Source organism: Daphnia pulicaria, chromosome 5 (assembly GCF_021234035.1).
Source record: "Daphnia pulicaria isolate SC F1-1A chromosome 5, SC_F0-13Bv2, whole genome shotgun sequence".
In the NCBI taxonomy this organism is placed as follows: Eukaryota; Metazoa; Arthropoda; class Branchiopoda; order Diplostraca; family Daphniidae; genus Daphnia; species Daphnia pulicaria.
In genome coordinates this window covers 3,979,302-3,994,426 of record NC_060917.1, presented here as the reverse complement: position 1 = coordinate 3,994,426, position 15,125 = coordinate 3,979,302, and the positions used below count along the sequence as shown (strand labels likewise).

The 15,125-nt window shown below is 41.1% G+C and overlaps 1 protein-coding gene and 1 long non-coding RNA gene across 3 annotated transcripts in view; one reads left to right on the top strand and one right to left on the bottom strand.

Annotated features, from left to right (window-relative positions):
* LOC124341023 (QRFP-like peptide receptor) overlaps positions 1-15,125 on the bottom strand; it is a 15,926-nt gene extending 801 nt beyond the window's left edge. Inside the window, exons 1-10 of one of the 2 annotated variants that reach the window (XM_046793907.1) lie at positions 14,725-15,125; positions 14,109-14,235; positions 6,356-6,438; positions 6,163-6,267; positions 3,998-4,114; positions 3,760-3,900; positions 2,490-2,618; positions 2,331-2,426; positions 2,033-2,117; positions 69-200 (exon numbers count right to left, since the gene is read on the bottom strand). In XM_046793907.1, coding sequence (XP_046649863.1) covers positions 69-200; positions 2,033-2,117; positions 2,331-2,426; positions 2,490-2,618; positions 3,760-3,900; positions 3,998-4,114; positions 6,163-6,267; positions 6,356-6,438; positions 14,109-14,235; positions 14,725-15,027 — 1,318 coding nt within the window. In that variant the 5' untranslated portion in view covers positions 15,028-15,125. The remainder of the gene's footprint in view (positions 1-68; positions 201-2,032; positions 2,118-2,330; positions 2,427-2,489; positions 2,619-3,759; positions 3,901-3,997; positions 4,115-6,162; positions 6,268-6,355; positions 6,439-14,108; positions 14,236-14,724) is intronic. The other variant, XM_046793909.1, reaches the window with a different exon arrangement.
* On the top strand, positions 7,317-8,705 carry LOC124341607. The gene is made up of 4 exons (XR_006918527.1): positions 7,317-7,404; positions 7,579-7,685; positions 7,903-8,120; positions 8,263-8,705. It is a non-coding gene; the product is annotated as an uncharacterized LOC124341607 (long non-coding RNA).

Below are 15,125 nucleotides of genomic sequence, written 5' to 3'. Positions count from 1 at the left end.
AGGAAAATCATTAAAATCTGTTGAGCACTTGTAAGCCTAAGAAAAAAAACAATGTAATATTCAGCCACCATCTGTCTGCTGATTGATGTTATTGCCCCCTCGACGAACGGCAAATCGGGTCGAGTGTGTCGAATTGCTCAGATGATTATTACAAACACCGGCCCGCGGAGATGCTCGAAATTCGGCCAGCTGAATTGAGCCTGTTTACGTAATGACATTAAGACAAAATTTGTAGAAAGAAAAAACGGGACTGATGCGGCGGCGTCAGCGGCAGGTGTTACTTTCGGAAAACATAAAAAGTATACAAGTCTAATCTGACATATAAACTGGACGCTCTTCTCCGCAGAGCAGATGTGTGTGCGTGCTTGTGATCGCAACCAAAATGTAATATGTATATCCTTCCGCTAGATGCCGCTAAACTATGCTTGACGGAATGGAAAATAAGATTCGGCACAGGCAAACCCAGGTGGTTCGTTTATTTTTGCTCTCGCAGGTTGCGGACGTACTTTTTGTTTCATCGGTTTTCACGGTTTCCTTCTGATAGCTGCGCTGTTTTGTTTTTCGGACGGCGTAAGGAATTGGGTGTGTTCTCGATGGGAAACGATTGAGGTCGGGAATAGGCCGCGCTGCTGGTCATTCCAGTGTCGCCTGGCCCCCATGATGTTTTCCTGAATGGACTGCGCTCAATTCGACCAGCTGTCGCATAAAGCGGCACAATTTATGGGGCAAAGAGGATCGCTTGAATTCTCTTTCTTTTCTCTTTATTCATAAAGTAAAGAGAGAACGGAGAGGAAATTCTCTACTTCTTCTTTTTTTTTTTCTTTTTCTATACGACGCGACTGCAGCAGCAGCAGCGGTGAACAAGGAAACTCCAGGGACATAAGGCACAGGAAATAACAAGTTCGAAAGATATACCAGCAGCAGCAGCATTTCCCTAGCTACCGCCGCTACCTCCTACCAACCGTGGCTCCAACAGACCCACAAACAAATGTATTTCTTGTTTATTTTGCTTTCATTTTTATTTTTCCCTCTCTCTCTAGCTTTCGGTCGCAGACTGTTTGAATATAGCTAGACGGAATAACTTTTGCATGCTTCTTTTGAATTCTATGTAGCCTTTTGGCCCCGCTTCTTATATGCTGACGCGTTGCTGCTACCCAAGTATTTCTTCTTTTTCCGCGTCTCCCTGGAGTCTCTGTTGACCGCCAGTCCTTTTGAACGCATAACAAGTACTTGAAAATATTTTTTTCAACTTGTTTGGTAGAAATATATTTTCCTTTGGTATACATCTCTCCCGTCGTTATCAGCCAGCATCTCTATGTTTTTTTCCTTGTTCGGTTCGTGTGTCGCCTCGCTGAGTATCTCCACGTAGCGGATCGTCCTGGCATATTCTCTTTCTCTCTACCCTTACAGCCTCAATTGTATTTTGTTGATGGTGACGCCGTCTACTGAAACTGCACTCTAGACTGGGCACGCAAGAGTAACCATTTTGTCAGATCTTGTATAACTGTCGACAAATACACTAGGCGTTGAGTCTACAAAGTATGCATATACTGTAGCTTTCTAAACTCTCCCAGCTCTCTACGCGGAAATTATTTTGGAAGAAATCAATGTCATGCTGGGCTGATTGCTTCGCGAACCACATCAGTTGTTATATCTCTGACAGTTCCTTCTAAATGGAAATGAAAGCTTAGAAACTTCGTGAATTGCGTAAGAGTGCATACGGCTAAACCCGACGCTATATAAGATCTAAGAGAGTTCCAAACCAAAATGTAGGTGAATAGTATAATAGTTAATTAGTTCGACTGTCTGCTGGCTGCTGCTCAGCCATCAAAAGTTGAGCTGTCCACAGGGATACGCTTTGTCTTCCGTATAAATCCAGCGGCGGAACCGGAGAACAAAATGAAGCACTATACGTCCATGCCGTTCTTTCTACTTGTATGTAAGTTTCGAGGCCGAGGCGAACGAAACTTCTATTTATTCCGACATGAAAGACACAAGGCTGGCGCCGCCAAAGATATCAAGTTTTACGCACCTTGCATAGAAATGGCCGAACTCCGGTTTGAACGCCATTTGCAGCACTTGCGGAACAAGACGCGAATGAGAGTCTTTCGGTAGGTCTGTGGGAAAATCGCAAAGGTTTTTTTAAAGAAAGATTTAGAAACGAATCACAACACACATCAAAGTCTATGAAGCTGTGAATGTTTAACATTTTGTCCGGCTCAAAATGTTGTAATAAGCCATTCCAGGTGAACGATTACGCAAGGACAATATTAGGAATGCCTGTGCGTGAAAATCGTTAATCAATTTTCAAGAGTAGGTAAGTGGCTTACCTGATTTAGACCGCCGTACAGCAAAGGATTCAGAGTCGAGTTTGTGTAAGCGATTGAGTAAACCAAAAACATGACTTGATCGTACCATTCCGGCAGCTATATAGGGAAAGATAAATATTACTCATTTGATTGCATCACAAATATAAATATAATTTTCACCTCTCCAACTTCTTGTGAATTGTGGCTGAACTGAGCGAAGAGAATGAGGACTTGCAGCGGTGCCCAGCAGACGATAAAGACGAGCATAATGACGCAAACCATCTTTACAACCTGACCAAGCAGAAACCTCTACAGTATCATTATTTATTCAAAATCGATTACTTCCATTTATGTTGCTCAAAGATTCAATTCCACTTTGTAGGTTAGCGCAAACAAACGTCACACAAGTACAAATATTCCTTATGGAATATATAGCTCGTCTGTTGACACGCAGCGTTTAATTAGGAATCCCAACAGATCGATATAATATGTGAAAAAAGGACATCAGCGCAAGGGACATTTATCTTCGACTCTTGTAATTTTAGTCGGAAAACTGTCTGAGCCAGGAAATGTCTGGCCCCGGGGAAAAAAAAAACACATCCTGAAACGGGAGGGAGGATTATTGATTAACTAAATTTGTGTTTAAACCTGCCGCGCCCTAGCGCCCGCCCGCGTCATAGAGAACCCCGTAACTGGCAACGTTTTGCGTCATTATGAGCAGCCGGTTGCTTGCTGAAATTGCTAGTACTAATATTTGCAGGAAACACGGCATGCTTCCGATCTTTCATCCAGCAGTTTTCTCTTCAGCCCAGATTCATCAAAGTAAAAGCTCTTTAGGCTCGCCCTACCCTGCATCTATAAAGTAGACTACCCCCCAGCACACGCGGGTTTTTCAAGGGAATCTAGTCGTCTAGTTGATAGCAAACTCCTGTTGATATGCTCGACGACAAAGCGAAAAATTCCGAAAAATTCCTCCAAGTGCAATCGTTAAACGGATCCGTGATCTCTCAAGTTGCTCCCCGTCAACTTTCAGCTGCGAGAAACGGGAAATAATGTAGACGCTGTCGCGCAGATAGCAGGAGCAGAAGCGGACGGGGCGCATATATTGTCTCGCGATAAACATACGATAGTAGATGTTGCTGGGAAATGAGGGCGCGTGCCAACACGTCCTGACAACTATCCATATTTTGTGTGTGTGCAGTATTTTGGCTGTCCACCTCTCCCCTATACCCCTGATCGCTTCACATTTCCGCGTTGGATTCGGAAGTCTAGTCACGATGCGTTTTTCTTTTCCCCCATCTTCCTTGATGTTGATGGGGAAATCGATGGGAGGGGCGGACGGTCAGATGTATGTATAGTGTATACGGCACAGACAAAAAGAGGAAGTAGAAAAAATCGGTCATTTCCGAGCGAAAGAAAAATGATGTCAGGCCAACTGAGGAAAACTTACTTTTCTCTTTGCCCGAGCTTGATTGGTAAGTGCCGCATCCATCTTTTCACCCGGTGGTTTGGAGCCCCAGAGCCGCCCAATGATCAAGGCGTAAGCGATGGACATGATAACGATGGGCAGGAAGAACAGCACGACTGAAACCTACACACGATAACGGGGGAAAAAAATAACCCCCCCAAAACATTGTAGCTGGAAATTCTTACCAAGATTACAACTTGTGCAACGGCGAAATTTATACCAATGAATAGTAAGCGGTTTTCGGCCAGACGCTCGAGACGCAGGACAAGGATTTCGGGTCGTAATAAAGTAGACTCGGCCATGTCTCCTGACACGACACCTCGACGGCGTTCTTCCACTGTCAGATTAGCAAGACGGACGTGAACATATTAATCTAACATCATTGACTCATCCAGAAGTATATACAATGAAGAACAGAAGGGTTTTGATCAAATAAAAGAGGATACGGAGGGCATTTTAAATTATGAGATGTCTAGACTATCTTCTTCTTTGCAGCACATTAAGCTTTAACAATAGTGAACGCAGCATTAATGATGACGTAACCCTGTATCGCAATCTATTACAACACAACGCAGAGAGCCTTGATGCTAAAATATTTCGCAGTTTTTTTCTGTGAGAGACTTATTGATTGAAATCTCACTAGCAGACTCGATTGTGCGCTACGTCTGGATTGAATGTGACACAATCATGGCGTCTTTGTTATCGTTTTTTTATGCGTTATCCTGTTTCTCGCTCAGACTTGACTGCACAGCGACTGCACACACATGTGTAAATGCACTGTACTTCTGTATAAGAAAATGTCCCTGGCATAAAGAAAATCGAATTTCCCACAAAATTTCTTGAAATAAAGGTTAAAGTCGTTTTGTAAAAGCGGGCGCATTGCGCGTACAGGGAATAAAGTAACAAGTTACGCAATGATCTTTGTGTGTACACTTTTTAAGGCTTCGAATTTGAATAGAGAGGCGCAGTCTGATTCGATCTGTTCTAATTGCATCAGAGAAATTTGGTGTCGCTGTACGCAAGTCTTCCGTAATTAAATTAAATCGCAATAGGGCCTGGGCCGGAGAAATCGAGAATTTTTTTTTTCCTGGAACGCTTATGCTTGCCGCTTGTGTCTTTTGAAGGAAAGTTTTATTAACAATTAAGAAATCGTTGTCGACTCCTGAAGCCACGATGAATATCAAAAGTTTCTTTCGTGCCGAGCAACAACTTGGCTCTCTTTTTCGTTATAAAGTAACTAGTTTAGCAAAATAATGGAATGATATGGAAACAGGCTTCTCTAATTGTCGCCGTCATTTTTGTGCCAGGCTCTGTTAATGTGTGCGAGATCATTCGGAATTTACGTACACACGCCAACCTTTTGTACATTCTTATGTACATTACTAGAGATAAAATCGAAAGCAAATATGATGGAAATATCCCCCCAGTTCGTCTCCCATTGAACGATTTTCATTCACAGTAATGCACAAAAAAAAACTGAATATTAAGATTTGAGAACGAGATTACACAAGAAAATCGTGTAACTTATAATGCATCGTATAAACGTCCGATTAAAATGTTTTCCCCTTTTGAAATCGCTCTCGCAATAATGACGCATTGAAGAGACCTAATACATGTGCATGTGCTGCGCGAGATTGAAGGATGGTTACCGAACTAATGCTGCTGCGCAATTCTCAGGAGGAATTTCTTAAGCTGTTATTGAGCTTGTTTGGCGGTTCAGAACTCACGCTGTGTACGTTCGATCATGATGCCACTAATACCTACACAAGCGACGGGGGGTTTCCAAATCAAATGATTCAGGACAGGACTATACTGGGTATATTCATATTAGGCGGTATACAAAGCTTCACTAAGTCACCCATAATCTTGCCGAGCTTTGTCTGCGGTCTATCTGGTTTATTCAGGAGGATGTACTGCAATTCATTTCTTCGGAATCACAGGGTCAAAACTATGTGCGTATGCATCGCATATTAGCCAGACAGGGTTATTGCATCCAAATAAGTCTAGAGGTAATTCCAGCTGATGTTATTATAGGCCATGCGCGGCTAAAAATCCGCTTTTATAATAGTATTAGACTTGGACGGATTGATACCGTCACTAATACTATAGAGCCCATAAGGATGTTAAGCTCACAATGTTCAATGCCAGAGAGGAAAAATAATAATAATAATAAAAAAAAGGTTCATTACCAAGAAGGAAAAAAAGTAATACCGTACGAAGAAAATAATTGGAATATGCAAAATAAATGCAAACATGCTGAATTTGAATGAAAAACTTTAAAAGCAGAAAAAAAAACTAGATTTCCTATTGTAGTAAAAAAATAGTTTGAAGAAACATGAATTTCAAAATTATGCTAAAGAAGGATATCCACAAAAGTGATCTCACTTGAATTTCGAAGAGTTTCCTGTACACAGCGAAGGGGAGAGCCACAGTGATGGAGACGACCCAGATGGAGATGATGACGGCCCGCGCCCGGCACTGAGTGATTCTCTGCGCGATATCACGCAACAAAGAATAGAAACTCTTTTTTAGCATGGCCTCGTCTCATTTTTTATCTTGATTGATGATCGTATCTTACCACTCGAAGGGGATATATGACAGCCATGAAGCGATCGCAAGCAATGGCAGTAAGCGTGAGCACGCTCGACGTCAGACATGTCACTATAAAAAGACAATCCATACAATATGCAGAAACAAGAGAAAGATAATAAAATAAAATAAAAGAGTTAAACCTTACGTAATAAGCCTTTTTGAGGTCTTTTAGGGGAACAGGAGAAACACAGACTTTGTCTAAAGGAAGGTCGGTTTTAGACGGGGGAAATAAGTATAGCGTTTCAATGGAGATTCTGTGAGAAGGAGAGCCCATGGGAGATTATTCGATTTTTGGCCTATAACTTGAGAGTGTTCCAACCCTCTTGGAACAACATACTCTGGTCAACAGTGTTTTATGCAAGGCTTTGTGCATATAAGATTCGTTGGACGCAAGTTCATTCCTTTCGGTATTTGGAAAAAAATTTCGCATGTCATAAATACTACTTTAATGGGCAAGAGTGCCCGTACTGAAATAGATCTTTTCCGGAAAACAAAAACCGTCACAACCTGTGGGTTTTGCAGAAAGCCTCTTTTTCCCTGAATATGAATCGACCGAAATCAAGTCATTTTTGACATTGATCATGTTGACGAATGCGAGTTATTACTCCGTAGAGACGAAATATTTCGATAATAGGGCATGATTGGAGGGTGTAAAAAAAGCAAAAAATTGCGGTTGAATCGGTCTAAAAGCTTAGTTATCTGCGAGTTTTGTGCACATTTGCAAGTTTTATCTTGACTGCGGTAGGTAGGGGGCTCAGTGGGAGGCTCAGAACTTGATGAGATGAACTATTTACTAAAATAATCTCGATCCGTTGGTAAAAAAAACCGTTTTTTTTTTCGTTTTTAATCGGTTTGTTGGAGAGAGAAGTCGATTTCTAAGAATTTGTTCTATCGATTTTTGACTAATTAGAAAATTACTGTCGTCTGCACGAAAAATAGCAGAACAAATAGTGACAAAAATGTGGTGGCGTAGGCGTTTCTGTAGCATCGGTTATGCTTATAATACACAGTTACACACCCCTTGCTGCTTAGCAGGTAAATAAAATTAAGAACTCAAATAGTACAATGATCATTGGAGCCTTAATAGAAGAGTTAAACCTGATCGAAATGTGTGAAATGTTAATTCCTGACTGTCTTTTATCATGTAAGCCCCTTGTCGATGCATGGCAGTTTTTTTTTGCACTATGTAACCTTTCCTTATTTGTGCAGATTTGCGGCCAGATAAAACTATCACAACCGAAGCAAGCACAAGCTATGCCAGTTTTGATTTTTCTGGTATTGACCTGTCATCACCAAATATCAGTGTCATCGCTTGGGTAATGATTTTCGTTACTTTTATTAACCTGTAATCTGCTAGATATTTGAAGTATGCATGACTTGCATAAATTCAGTGTAATTTTTGTTACATCTTAACCTTAAATTCTCCTGTAGCAATTTCTCTTATTAACAATTAGGGTTTACCAACTGTCTTATTTTCAATTCTTGGTGTTTCTTTCAACATGTTTCATAACCCATTTTTCATTTTTCATTTAGATACACAGTTCCCAATTCATTGGAGCAGCTACCAACTACTTTCGGTCGAGTTACGGATCTCTTCTTACCCTTTCTTTAATCCCCTGTTTCCTCGTGTACGCCCATGTGTGTGTGGGTGTATTCACGAGGACGTCCTATTTCCTATCCCGCCTGGTGGATTCAACTATTCTGCGGATGGATATCTTTTGGATGCCTGGCAGTATTTCCCAGGCATAAAGGTAGGAAAACTGCATCTCTATTCTTCCTTTTTGTCTATTGGGCGACATTGGTTATAAATCGTTTTGATAGTACGAATATTCCTGAGCTAGGCGATTGACTGGAACTGTTTGTCGTTTTGACTCACTGAAGTTTTTTTTGTAGAAGTAGAAAGACTGCAGATCAGGCCCGGTTTTCTACCTTTTATGATGAGCTAAACAATCAAAAACGAAAGACTTCAAGTAAAGTGCAACTTGAAAATGTTATTGACCCAAAGGGAAATTTGCCGCCCCACCGGCGACTCTTCGTTTCCCTAGTATACAAAACCAAAATTCCTACAGATCCTTAGACAAGGGCAGTTGTGTTAGCAATAACCACTGAATCTATAGTAAATCCCTTTCAAATTCACAAAAAAACATTGTCACTAAATGAAAGGATTGCGTGTATTATATACGACGCGAATTGTTTTGCAATAATGCATTAGAATCTATAGATGTATGTATTTTTTTTTTCTTAAAATGTTGGCGGCACACAAAGAAAAGCACGAACATTGAATCATTTGTCTGCACGAACTCTCTATTTGCTTTCGTTTTATATTTGAATTTTTTGGTTCGTGTTTGGCGATATTTTATTGGACACTGATGTATGATGGGCGACTCGCCTCGGAGCGACTGTCGTCACGATGGATGTTCCTTTTCCCAGTCTTTTGAAATACTAAGCATTATACAAGAGCAGAACCTTCAGTTGTGAGCTCTGACCCCCCTGGCCGTGCTCTTGTTCGTTGACAAGAAAATGGCTGCTTGAAATAGAAAATGACGTTGGATACGGAATTCTGTCAGAAACATCCAACTAATCAGTCAGAAAGCGCGCTACTTATTTGCCATGTTGTAGCAGTCCACAGAGCTGATTCCGGTGTAAAAGCGCAAAAGCTTTGTCTGATTGTCCTTTTACGTCAGCAAAAGGACACATCTGGAATAACTGTCATCAGTAAGACCCCAGAGCTTCGCGGTCTTTTGGCAAGCTGATGAGATGTTATTAGCTTAAGATTTTATTTTTGTGTTTTTTCCTTATGTTGTAAAGCTCTTGCAAAGGGCAAATCCGAGATTTATCGTTCATACCATCCGTCGTACAAGTCTCGCGATAACCGTTCTCTACTCGGAAATGGCTGCCACTGATTTAAAGCATCGGGAGACACCTCGTAGGTCGTGTTCACGTGCTGTAGTTTAGCGAGTACAGCAACCTCTTGAGACTAGACCACCGGTCTCCAACTTGTCAAGGGGTTTTATGCTTCATTAACAACAGTCTACCTTCAATTCGATTCGTAGACTACGCTGAATAACGCGCCTGATAAAGTGACGGTCAAATTTGACCACCGCTCTTTGTGATACAGACCACAGAATGCAGGACACGCTGTTTAATCTTCAAGCAGCAGGCCTAACTTCAGCACGGTATTGTGATTGCAATTATTGCTGCTCGCTTTGTGTTTGGCGTTCTGCCATATTACTTACAGTATTCCAAGAATCAAACTAATTCCTCCCTGTCAAAACTACACAGAGAGATCCGCGGGGTTTGAAACTACTCCTCTGTCTAACGGACAACATTTCCACCGACAAAAGCTAGAGTAAAAAATGCGCAATTCTTTTGTTGTCTGCCTTTGATAGCAGTGCCTGTATTTCATACGCATGTACTGCACGTCGGCTTCTTTGATATCTATAGAATGCTAGAACACCGGTAGTATGCTGGGCTTTAGCTAAGATATGTTAATACGAGGAAAGTCCCCAGAGCAGTCGAACACGGCTTTATACTTTGCAGAACGCGGAAAAATGATCAAAACTATGGGAAAGAAGACAATGGATGCACACAGAAAAGCTCGAGGCTCAACGTTCGGCTATACTGTGAAATTGTCGCGGGCGGGGTATTAGTGCGAAAAATTTGAATAAGATGTAGTGTTGTTTTGCAACGCTCAATCTTGATTCTCAATCGATAATATGACGAAAGGATTTCAGCATATTTGTTGGTTACCATTTCAAGGATTTTGTAATTATAAAATCCTATGCAAAGTCCTGTCATTTTTTTTGTCTAAGCAGTATTAATAAAGAAGCGAATCGATTTTGTCTTCCTGTGTCATTTATATTTAAATGCAAACAAGTTTGAACGCGGTACAGATCGACTCTGTTGATGTATTTTCACCAGTTCCATACACGTATCAAATAACCGCAGTCCCAATATTCGTACTTCAAACAAAAGGGTTTCACGTCGTTGGTTTTCTAGATTTTACCCCGCCGAAAATTTCCATTCATCAAAATGAGTGATGACTTCGGCCCTTCTGAAGAGGGGATGTGATTCACGGCGCTTATCACAACAGGCTCTTCTTGATAGTGTTTGGTGTTTGCGGAAACAGTGTTGCGGTATATGGCGATGCCGATTCCATTATGAAAAGTCTTACCCGTGGCAGCCTTTTGCTTCTTGGTGACTTCGCGCTATTCCGGCGAACAACCCGCTTTGATTAATGAGTTTCCCGTTGCCCCAATAAAGTTTCGTTTTAAATTTTACTTATACCAAGCTAAACTGTTCTTTTGAACATGGTCCCAACAGTCGACTTGCTGCAAATTGTTTTCTAAATGTCGAGTGGTTAATGATAACGAAAGTTTTAGAGCTACCTCGTTTGGACTGTATTTAGTGCTTTGGTTGATTGATATTTCTATAATTTTCGTTGGTAGCTGCACGTGTATACGTACTATACAGTAATTATACTAAATAGCAGGTCGATACGGCGAATAGCACATATACATAGCGGCAATAGCAGCTATATATCAAGTTTTCGTTGAACAATTTTCTTTTACACAATATTCTCGTGTACGTTTTAAGATCCCTCTCTCGTTCTCCCAATATCGGCCACTATTAAAGAAAAAAAGATTTTCCTCCTCTTGACTGTAAAAATCCAATTAATCAAACGAATAAACTGTTTATCGTTTTAATTTTGTATTCCAGCATCCGCTGATCATCAAACTGTAAAAGCAAAGTTAATTAACTCTTGTCGTTGTCTCTTTCCTGAAAGTTTACTTTATTATCTAACCCAGAAAAATTGTTTAAAATCAAGCCGTTGACTGGACACCCCTTTGCCCTTGCGGATCGATAATCGCACAAGGGTGCGATTAAGCCGCCAGCGGCCGTACTGCTTCCGCTCTTTATCAGCAATTCAGCGGTCGAAAAGAAAGCATTTGCAGACGTATTCATAAACTGAAGTGTATTAAGTGTGAGTCCAATCTGCGTTGCTGTATAACGGTATTAGGCATACACGTGACGTGCACAATTTTGATTCGTTTCCGACGCACAGCTATGTGTTGTCTACTTCCTCATAATCCAGCTTCAGGGTTTCCTCTACCTCGCTGAAATACTCTGAAATACATCAGCCTGAGCTAAGTGCAGCATAGAGAATCATGTTTCTGTAACGTAATTACCATATTGTCTTCATAACGTCGACTAAGCCACTCTATCGTAAAGGGCCAAACTGTGTTTGCGCATTCTTTGAATTTGGCCGACTTGCACAAGTCGCAGGAAAAAGCTGTTTTCACTGAGCAGCAGCAGCGTCGTCCGAAAACTTCTTAACTTGACAAAAATAAAAGTAAATTCTATTTCCTTGCGTTATTTCGTCACTTCCTGAAGAATAAATACAGTTTGCTTCCTTCGTTACCTTCGTTCCCTATTTGTATGCTGCACCATAGCGCCGCCAATCGACACTATTCAATTCAGTATGAACAATAGCCATTGAAATACTGCCGTTTCTCAGACACCACCTTTCGTATTCGTTGGAGAGCGCGTTCGTGTTGGTTGTTTTGCGCCTTTGGCCGGAATAATGGACAGCATAGGGTTTTATTCGACGAAAGGGAATAAAAAGGTCACCCTCTGCCGACAAAAGCTTGTTTGGTCTCACGATGTTTACCTTTTTGTCATTTTTCGATGACGGCGACTGACGCCAAGAAGCGCCTGTTCCGTCAGTTTTGTTGTTCTTATACAGGAGTGGGAGGGCAGCAGGCAGCTCCATTAGTTCAATCTATATACGGGTTCCCATTTATAAAGGTTGGACAAAGAAATGGCTAAGTTTAGGCGAGTCTAGTACGCACATTATCTTGGAAGGGACGTTGTTGAGCAGCACTGTTGCCTCTTTGCCTCAGAAACAAGAAACCGAAAAGTCCATGCAGATTGAGTTATTCGACGCGCCGCGATCAACTTGCATCAAGGAGCAGCTGTCTTATATACTCTTGCAACTAAACTGCTGGAACTTCCAAGACGAAATGCTGACTTATTTATATCAACACTACACGCTATAGTATACTGTATTGATATTGCTATGACTCGGCAAGTTAGGTTAGTATGTTCGCATCCAGTTGAAGTGGTGGCCAATCAGATTTTTCTGCGAAGAAAAAGCATCTCTTGTCTCGAAATCGATTGCTACAAAATAAACGAGTTATTGATTAGAACAAGTTTGTTCATAGAATGGTGATCGATCGCCATTAAATGTTTTTTTAGGCTTTTTTTAGGTTTTCTCTCATCTTTCGCTCTTTTATCTGTATTTATTGTTAAAAAATCACTTCAGCGGTGTCCTTTATAGAAACTCGGCATCTCTTGTTCAACGAGCTTCCTTAAACGTTTTCGAACACAAACGCATCATAGAAGAACTGATTCATTTAACTGGAAGAAGAGTCCGCACAAAACTATCTTTTCTTTTCTTCCGCTAAATGTTTTAGAATGTTTTTTTCCCCCTTTTTTTTATAGACTTTCTACCTAATTTACAGTTACAACTTACATTAGATTTTCGCCATTGTTTCATTAACAAAGTTTACTTTGTTTTTAAAAATTCGATTCAATAGAATCGCAGTAAAATTGCCTTGCAAAACTTTGTTAGGTTCGCCAGCTACACAGTTTTGAAATTTTGAACCGGTGAGTCTATGTACATACGGGAAAGCTCAAAATCGATCCGTCGCCGTGATAGCAATGCTCATTCACTTTAGAAGTGGCATTATTGTTCATTACTGTCGTGATCTAGGTCGTGCTAAGAAACTTGACGAGCTTAATTATTTGGTAATATCAAGCGGTATGTGAGCAGCGATGTATTCTCAAAGATATTCGACAGCACCTGATAACCTTTGAATGGATCGCTTGTTTGCTTCCAATACGTCTCTGTGTCGCAAATTACGAGTTTATCACGGCAATCAAGTCTGTCTATCATGCATGATGAGACGCCGTGCTGTCTTTGTTATACTCACGCCATGGTAGTATATGATGAAAGATCAATGGTAAACTTGAGAAATATTGCTAAGCTACTGAAAGCGTGTATAGATCGTGTAGGCTACAAAAGTGAAGGTTACATGGTGGGCGTTTTTCCAGTGGAACAAATATCGCATAGGCCTAATTACCCCGCACAGCTCTCATTGGTTCTCTGAACTACCCAAAATTTATAAAACATTTTAGTTTTATTTCGTAAATCTTAAATATGCGATATCTTTGCGGTTCTACCTTGTCGACCATCCTAAAAAAAATATCCACAATTTTCAACATTTGAAACGGAATAATAACTTTGCACGAGCTGATTCGATCGTGTTGGATGTGCGAATGTTTTTACACGTTCCGGGAACGAACAAAACAACGGCCACTCTAATATCTACAACTAGTTAACGGGAGTGAGTCAAGTAGTCAGCAAAGGTAGTTGCCACCTGGGAAACGCCATGATGATACGATTCGTCTTGAAATTGTTCATCAACCGAAGCGTGATAACGAGAGCGAATAAGAACAAGGTTTAACTAGGAGGGGCGGGGTACAGCTCGAGTTCACTAGCTTTACTTGTTTAGTGCTGTATACACGACTGTATATACGACCACGAAGTTGTGTACGAGTTACGAGTCAAGAGCAAACCTGTTTTTGACACTATCATTGCGCTAATGGGAAACGGAAGTGCAGCTGCACGCTCGAATATTGTGATGCGCATTTTAGAACTTGGTAATATTACTTACTCTGAGCAAACGCGTTGAATTTGCACATGAACGCTCCCAAGACGAACGCGGGTTTTGTCAAATCATTAACCAGATGTGGCCACATACAGCAGAGCGCGATCAAGACGTCGGCCACCGCCAGATTGACCTAGGGGGAAAAATTCGTTTAACGACTTATGCAAATATCCGACAATATAGACTCTCGTCAATGCGACGTATGTCGTCACGACTCACGACGCAATTAAAGCTCTATCCAACATTTGGTTATGATAAGTTTAAAGCATCAAAGGTTCAAAATAACCCCGTTTCTGCATTTCATTTGAAGCACAATCATTTTTCCTCGAATTGCCTTTAATAATGACTGGACTTCGTCACCGCCACCAGACATAATTACGTCATCTTTCAAACGTGACGAGAAAAAGATGGCGGAAACATGAAAGGAATAATCACGACTGGTAATTGGGTACTGGCGACAAGGGGAAACGTGAGACGAATCGTCATTCGGTAAAAGAGCAGTCGTTACAGTGAAAGATACTTTTACCTACAACTTCCCCCTGCATCATGCCAACTAATTTAACGTACGTCCACATGCCTGAAGTGATGGTGGACCATTCGAAAAATGAAAATAAATATTTACCAAATAGAAGTTGATGGTCGATCTGAGAGCAGGATTGTGATAGACAGCAATGATGACGGCACAGTTTCCGAGAATCGAAACAATCATGTTAATTACACAAAACGTAATTTTCATAGCCGAAATGAGACCGAGAGGTGGAGGCCATGGTCCACCACCCCCAGGATAGTCGAATTCGCTGAAATTAAATTGTAGGATGTCGGTGACGGCTGTTGCATTTTCGCAAGATGGGTAAAACGACGCCACGACGTCCAAATGTTCCGTTTCAATCTCAGACGTCATAGTTCCAAAAATGGAGACATCCATGGCGATGAGACTATATGGGCTATAATCGAAAAAGCAAGGTATAGACGAACAAACGGTCGTTCAAATACTACTTTCTTGCGGCACTGGCGTCCTAGAGC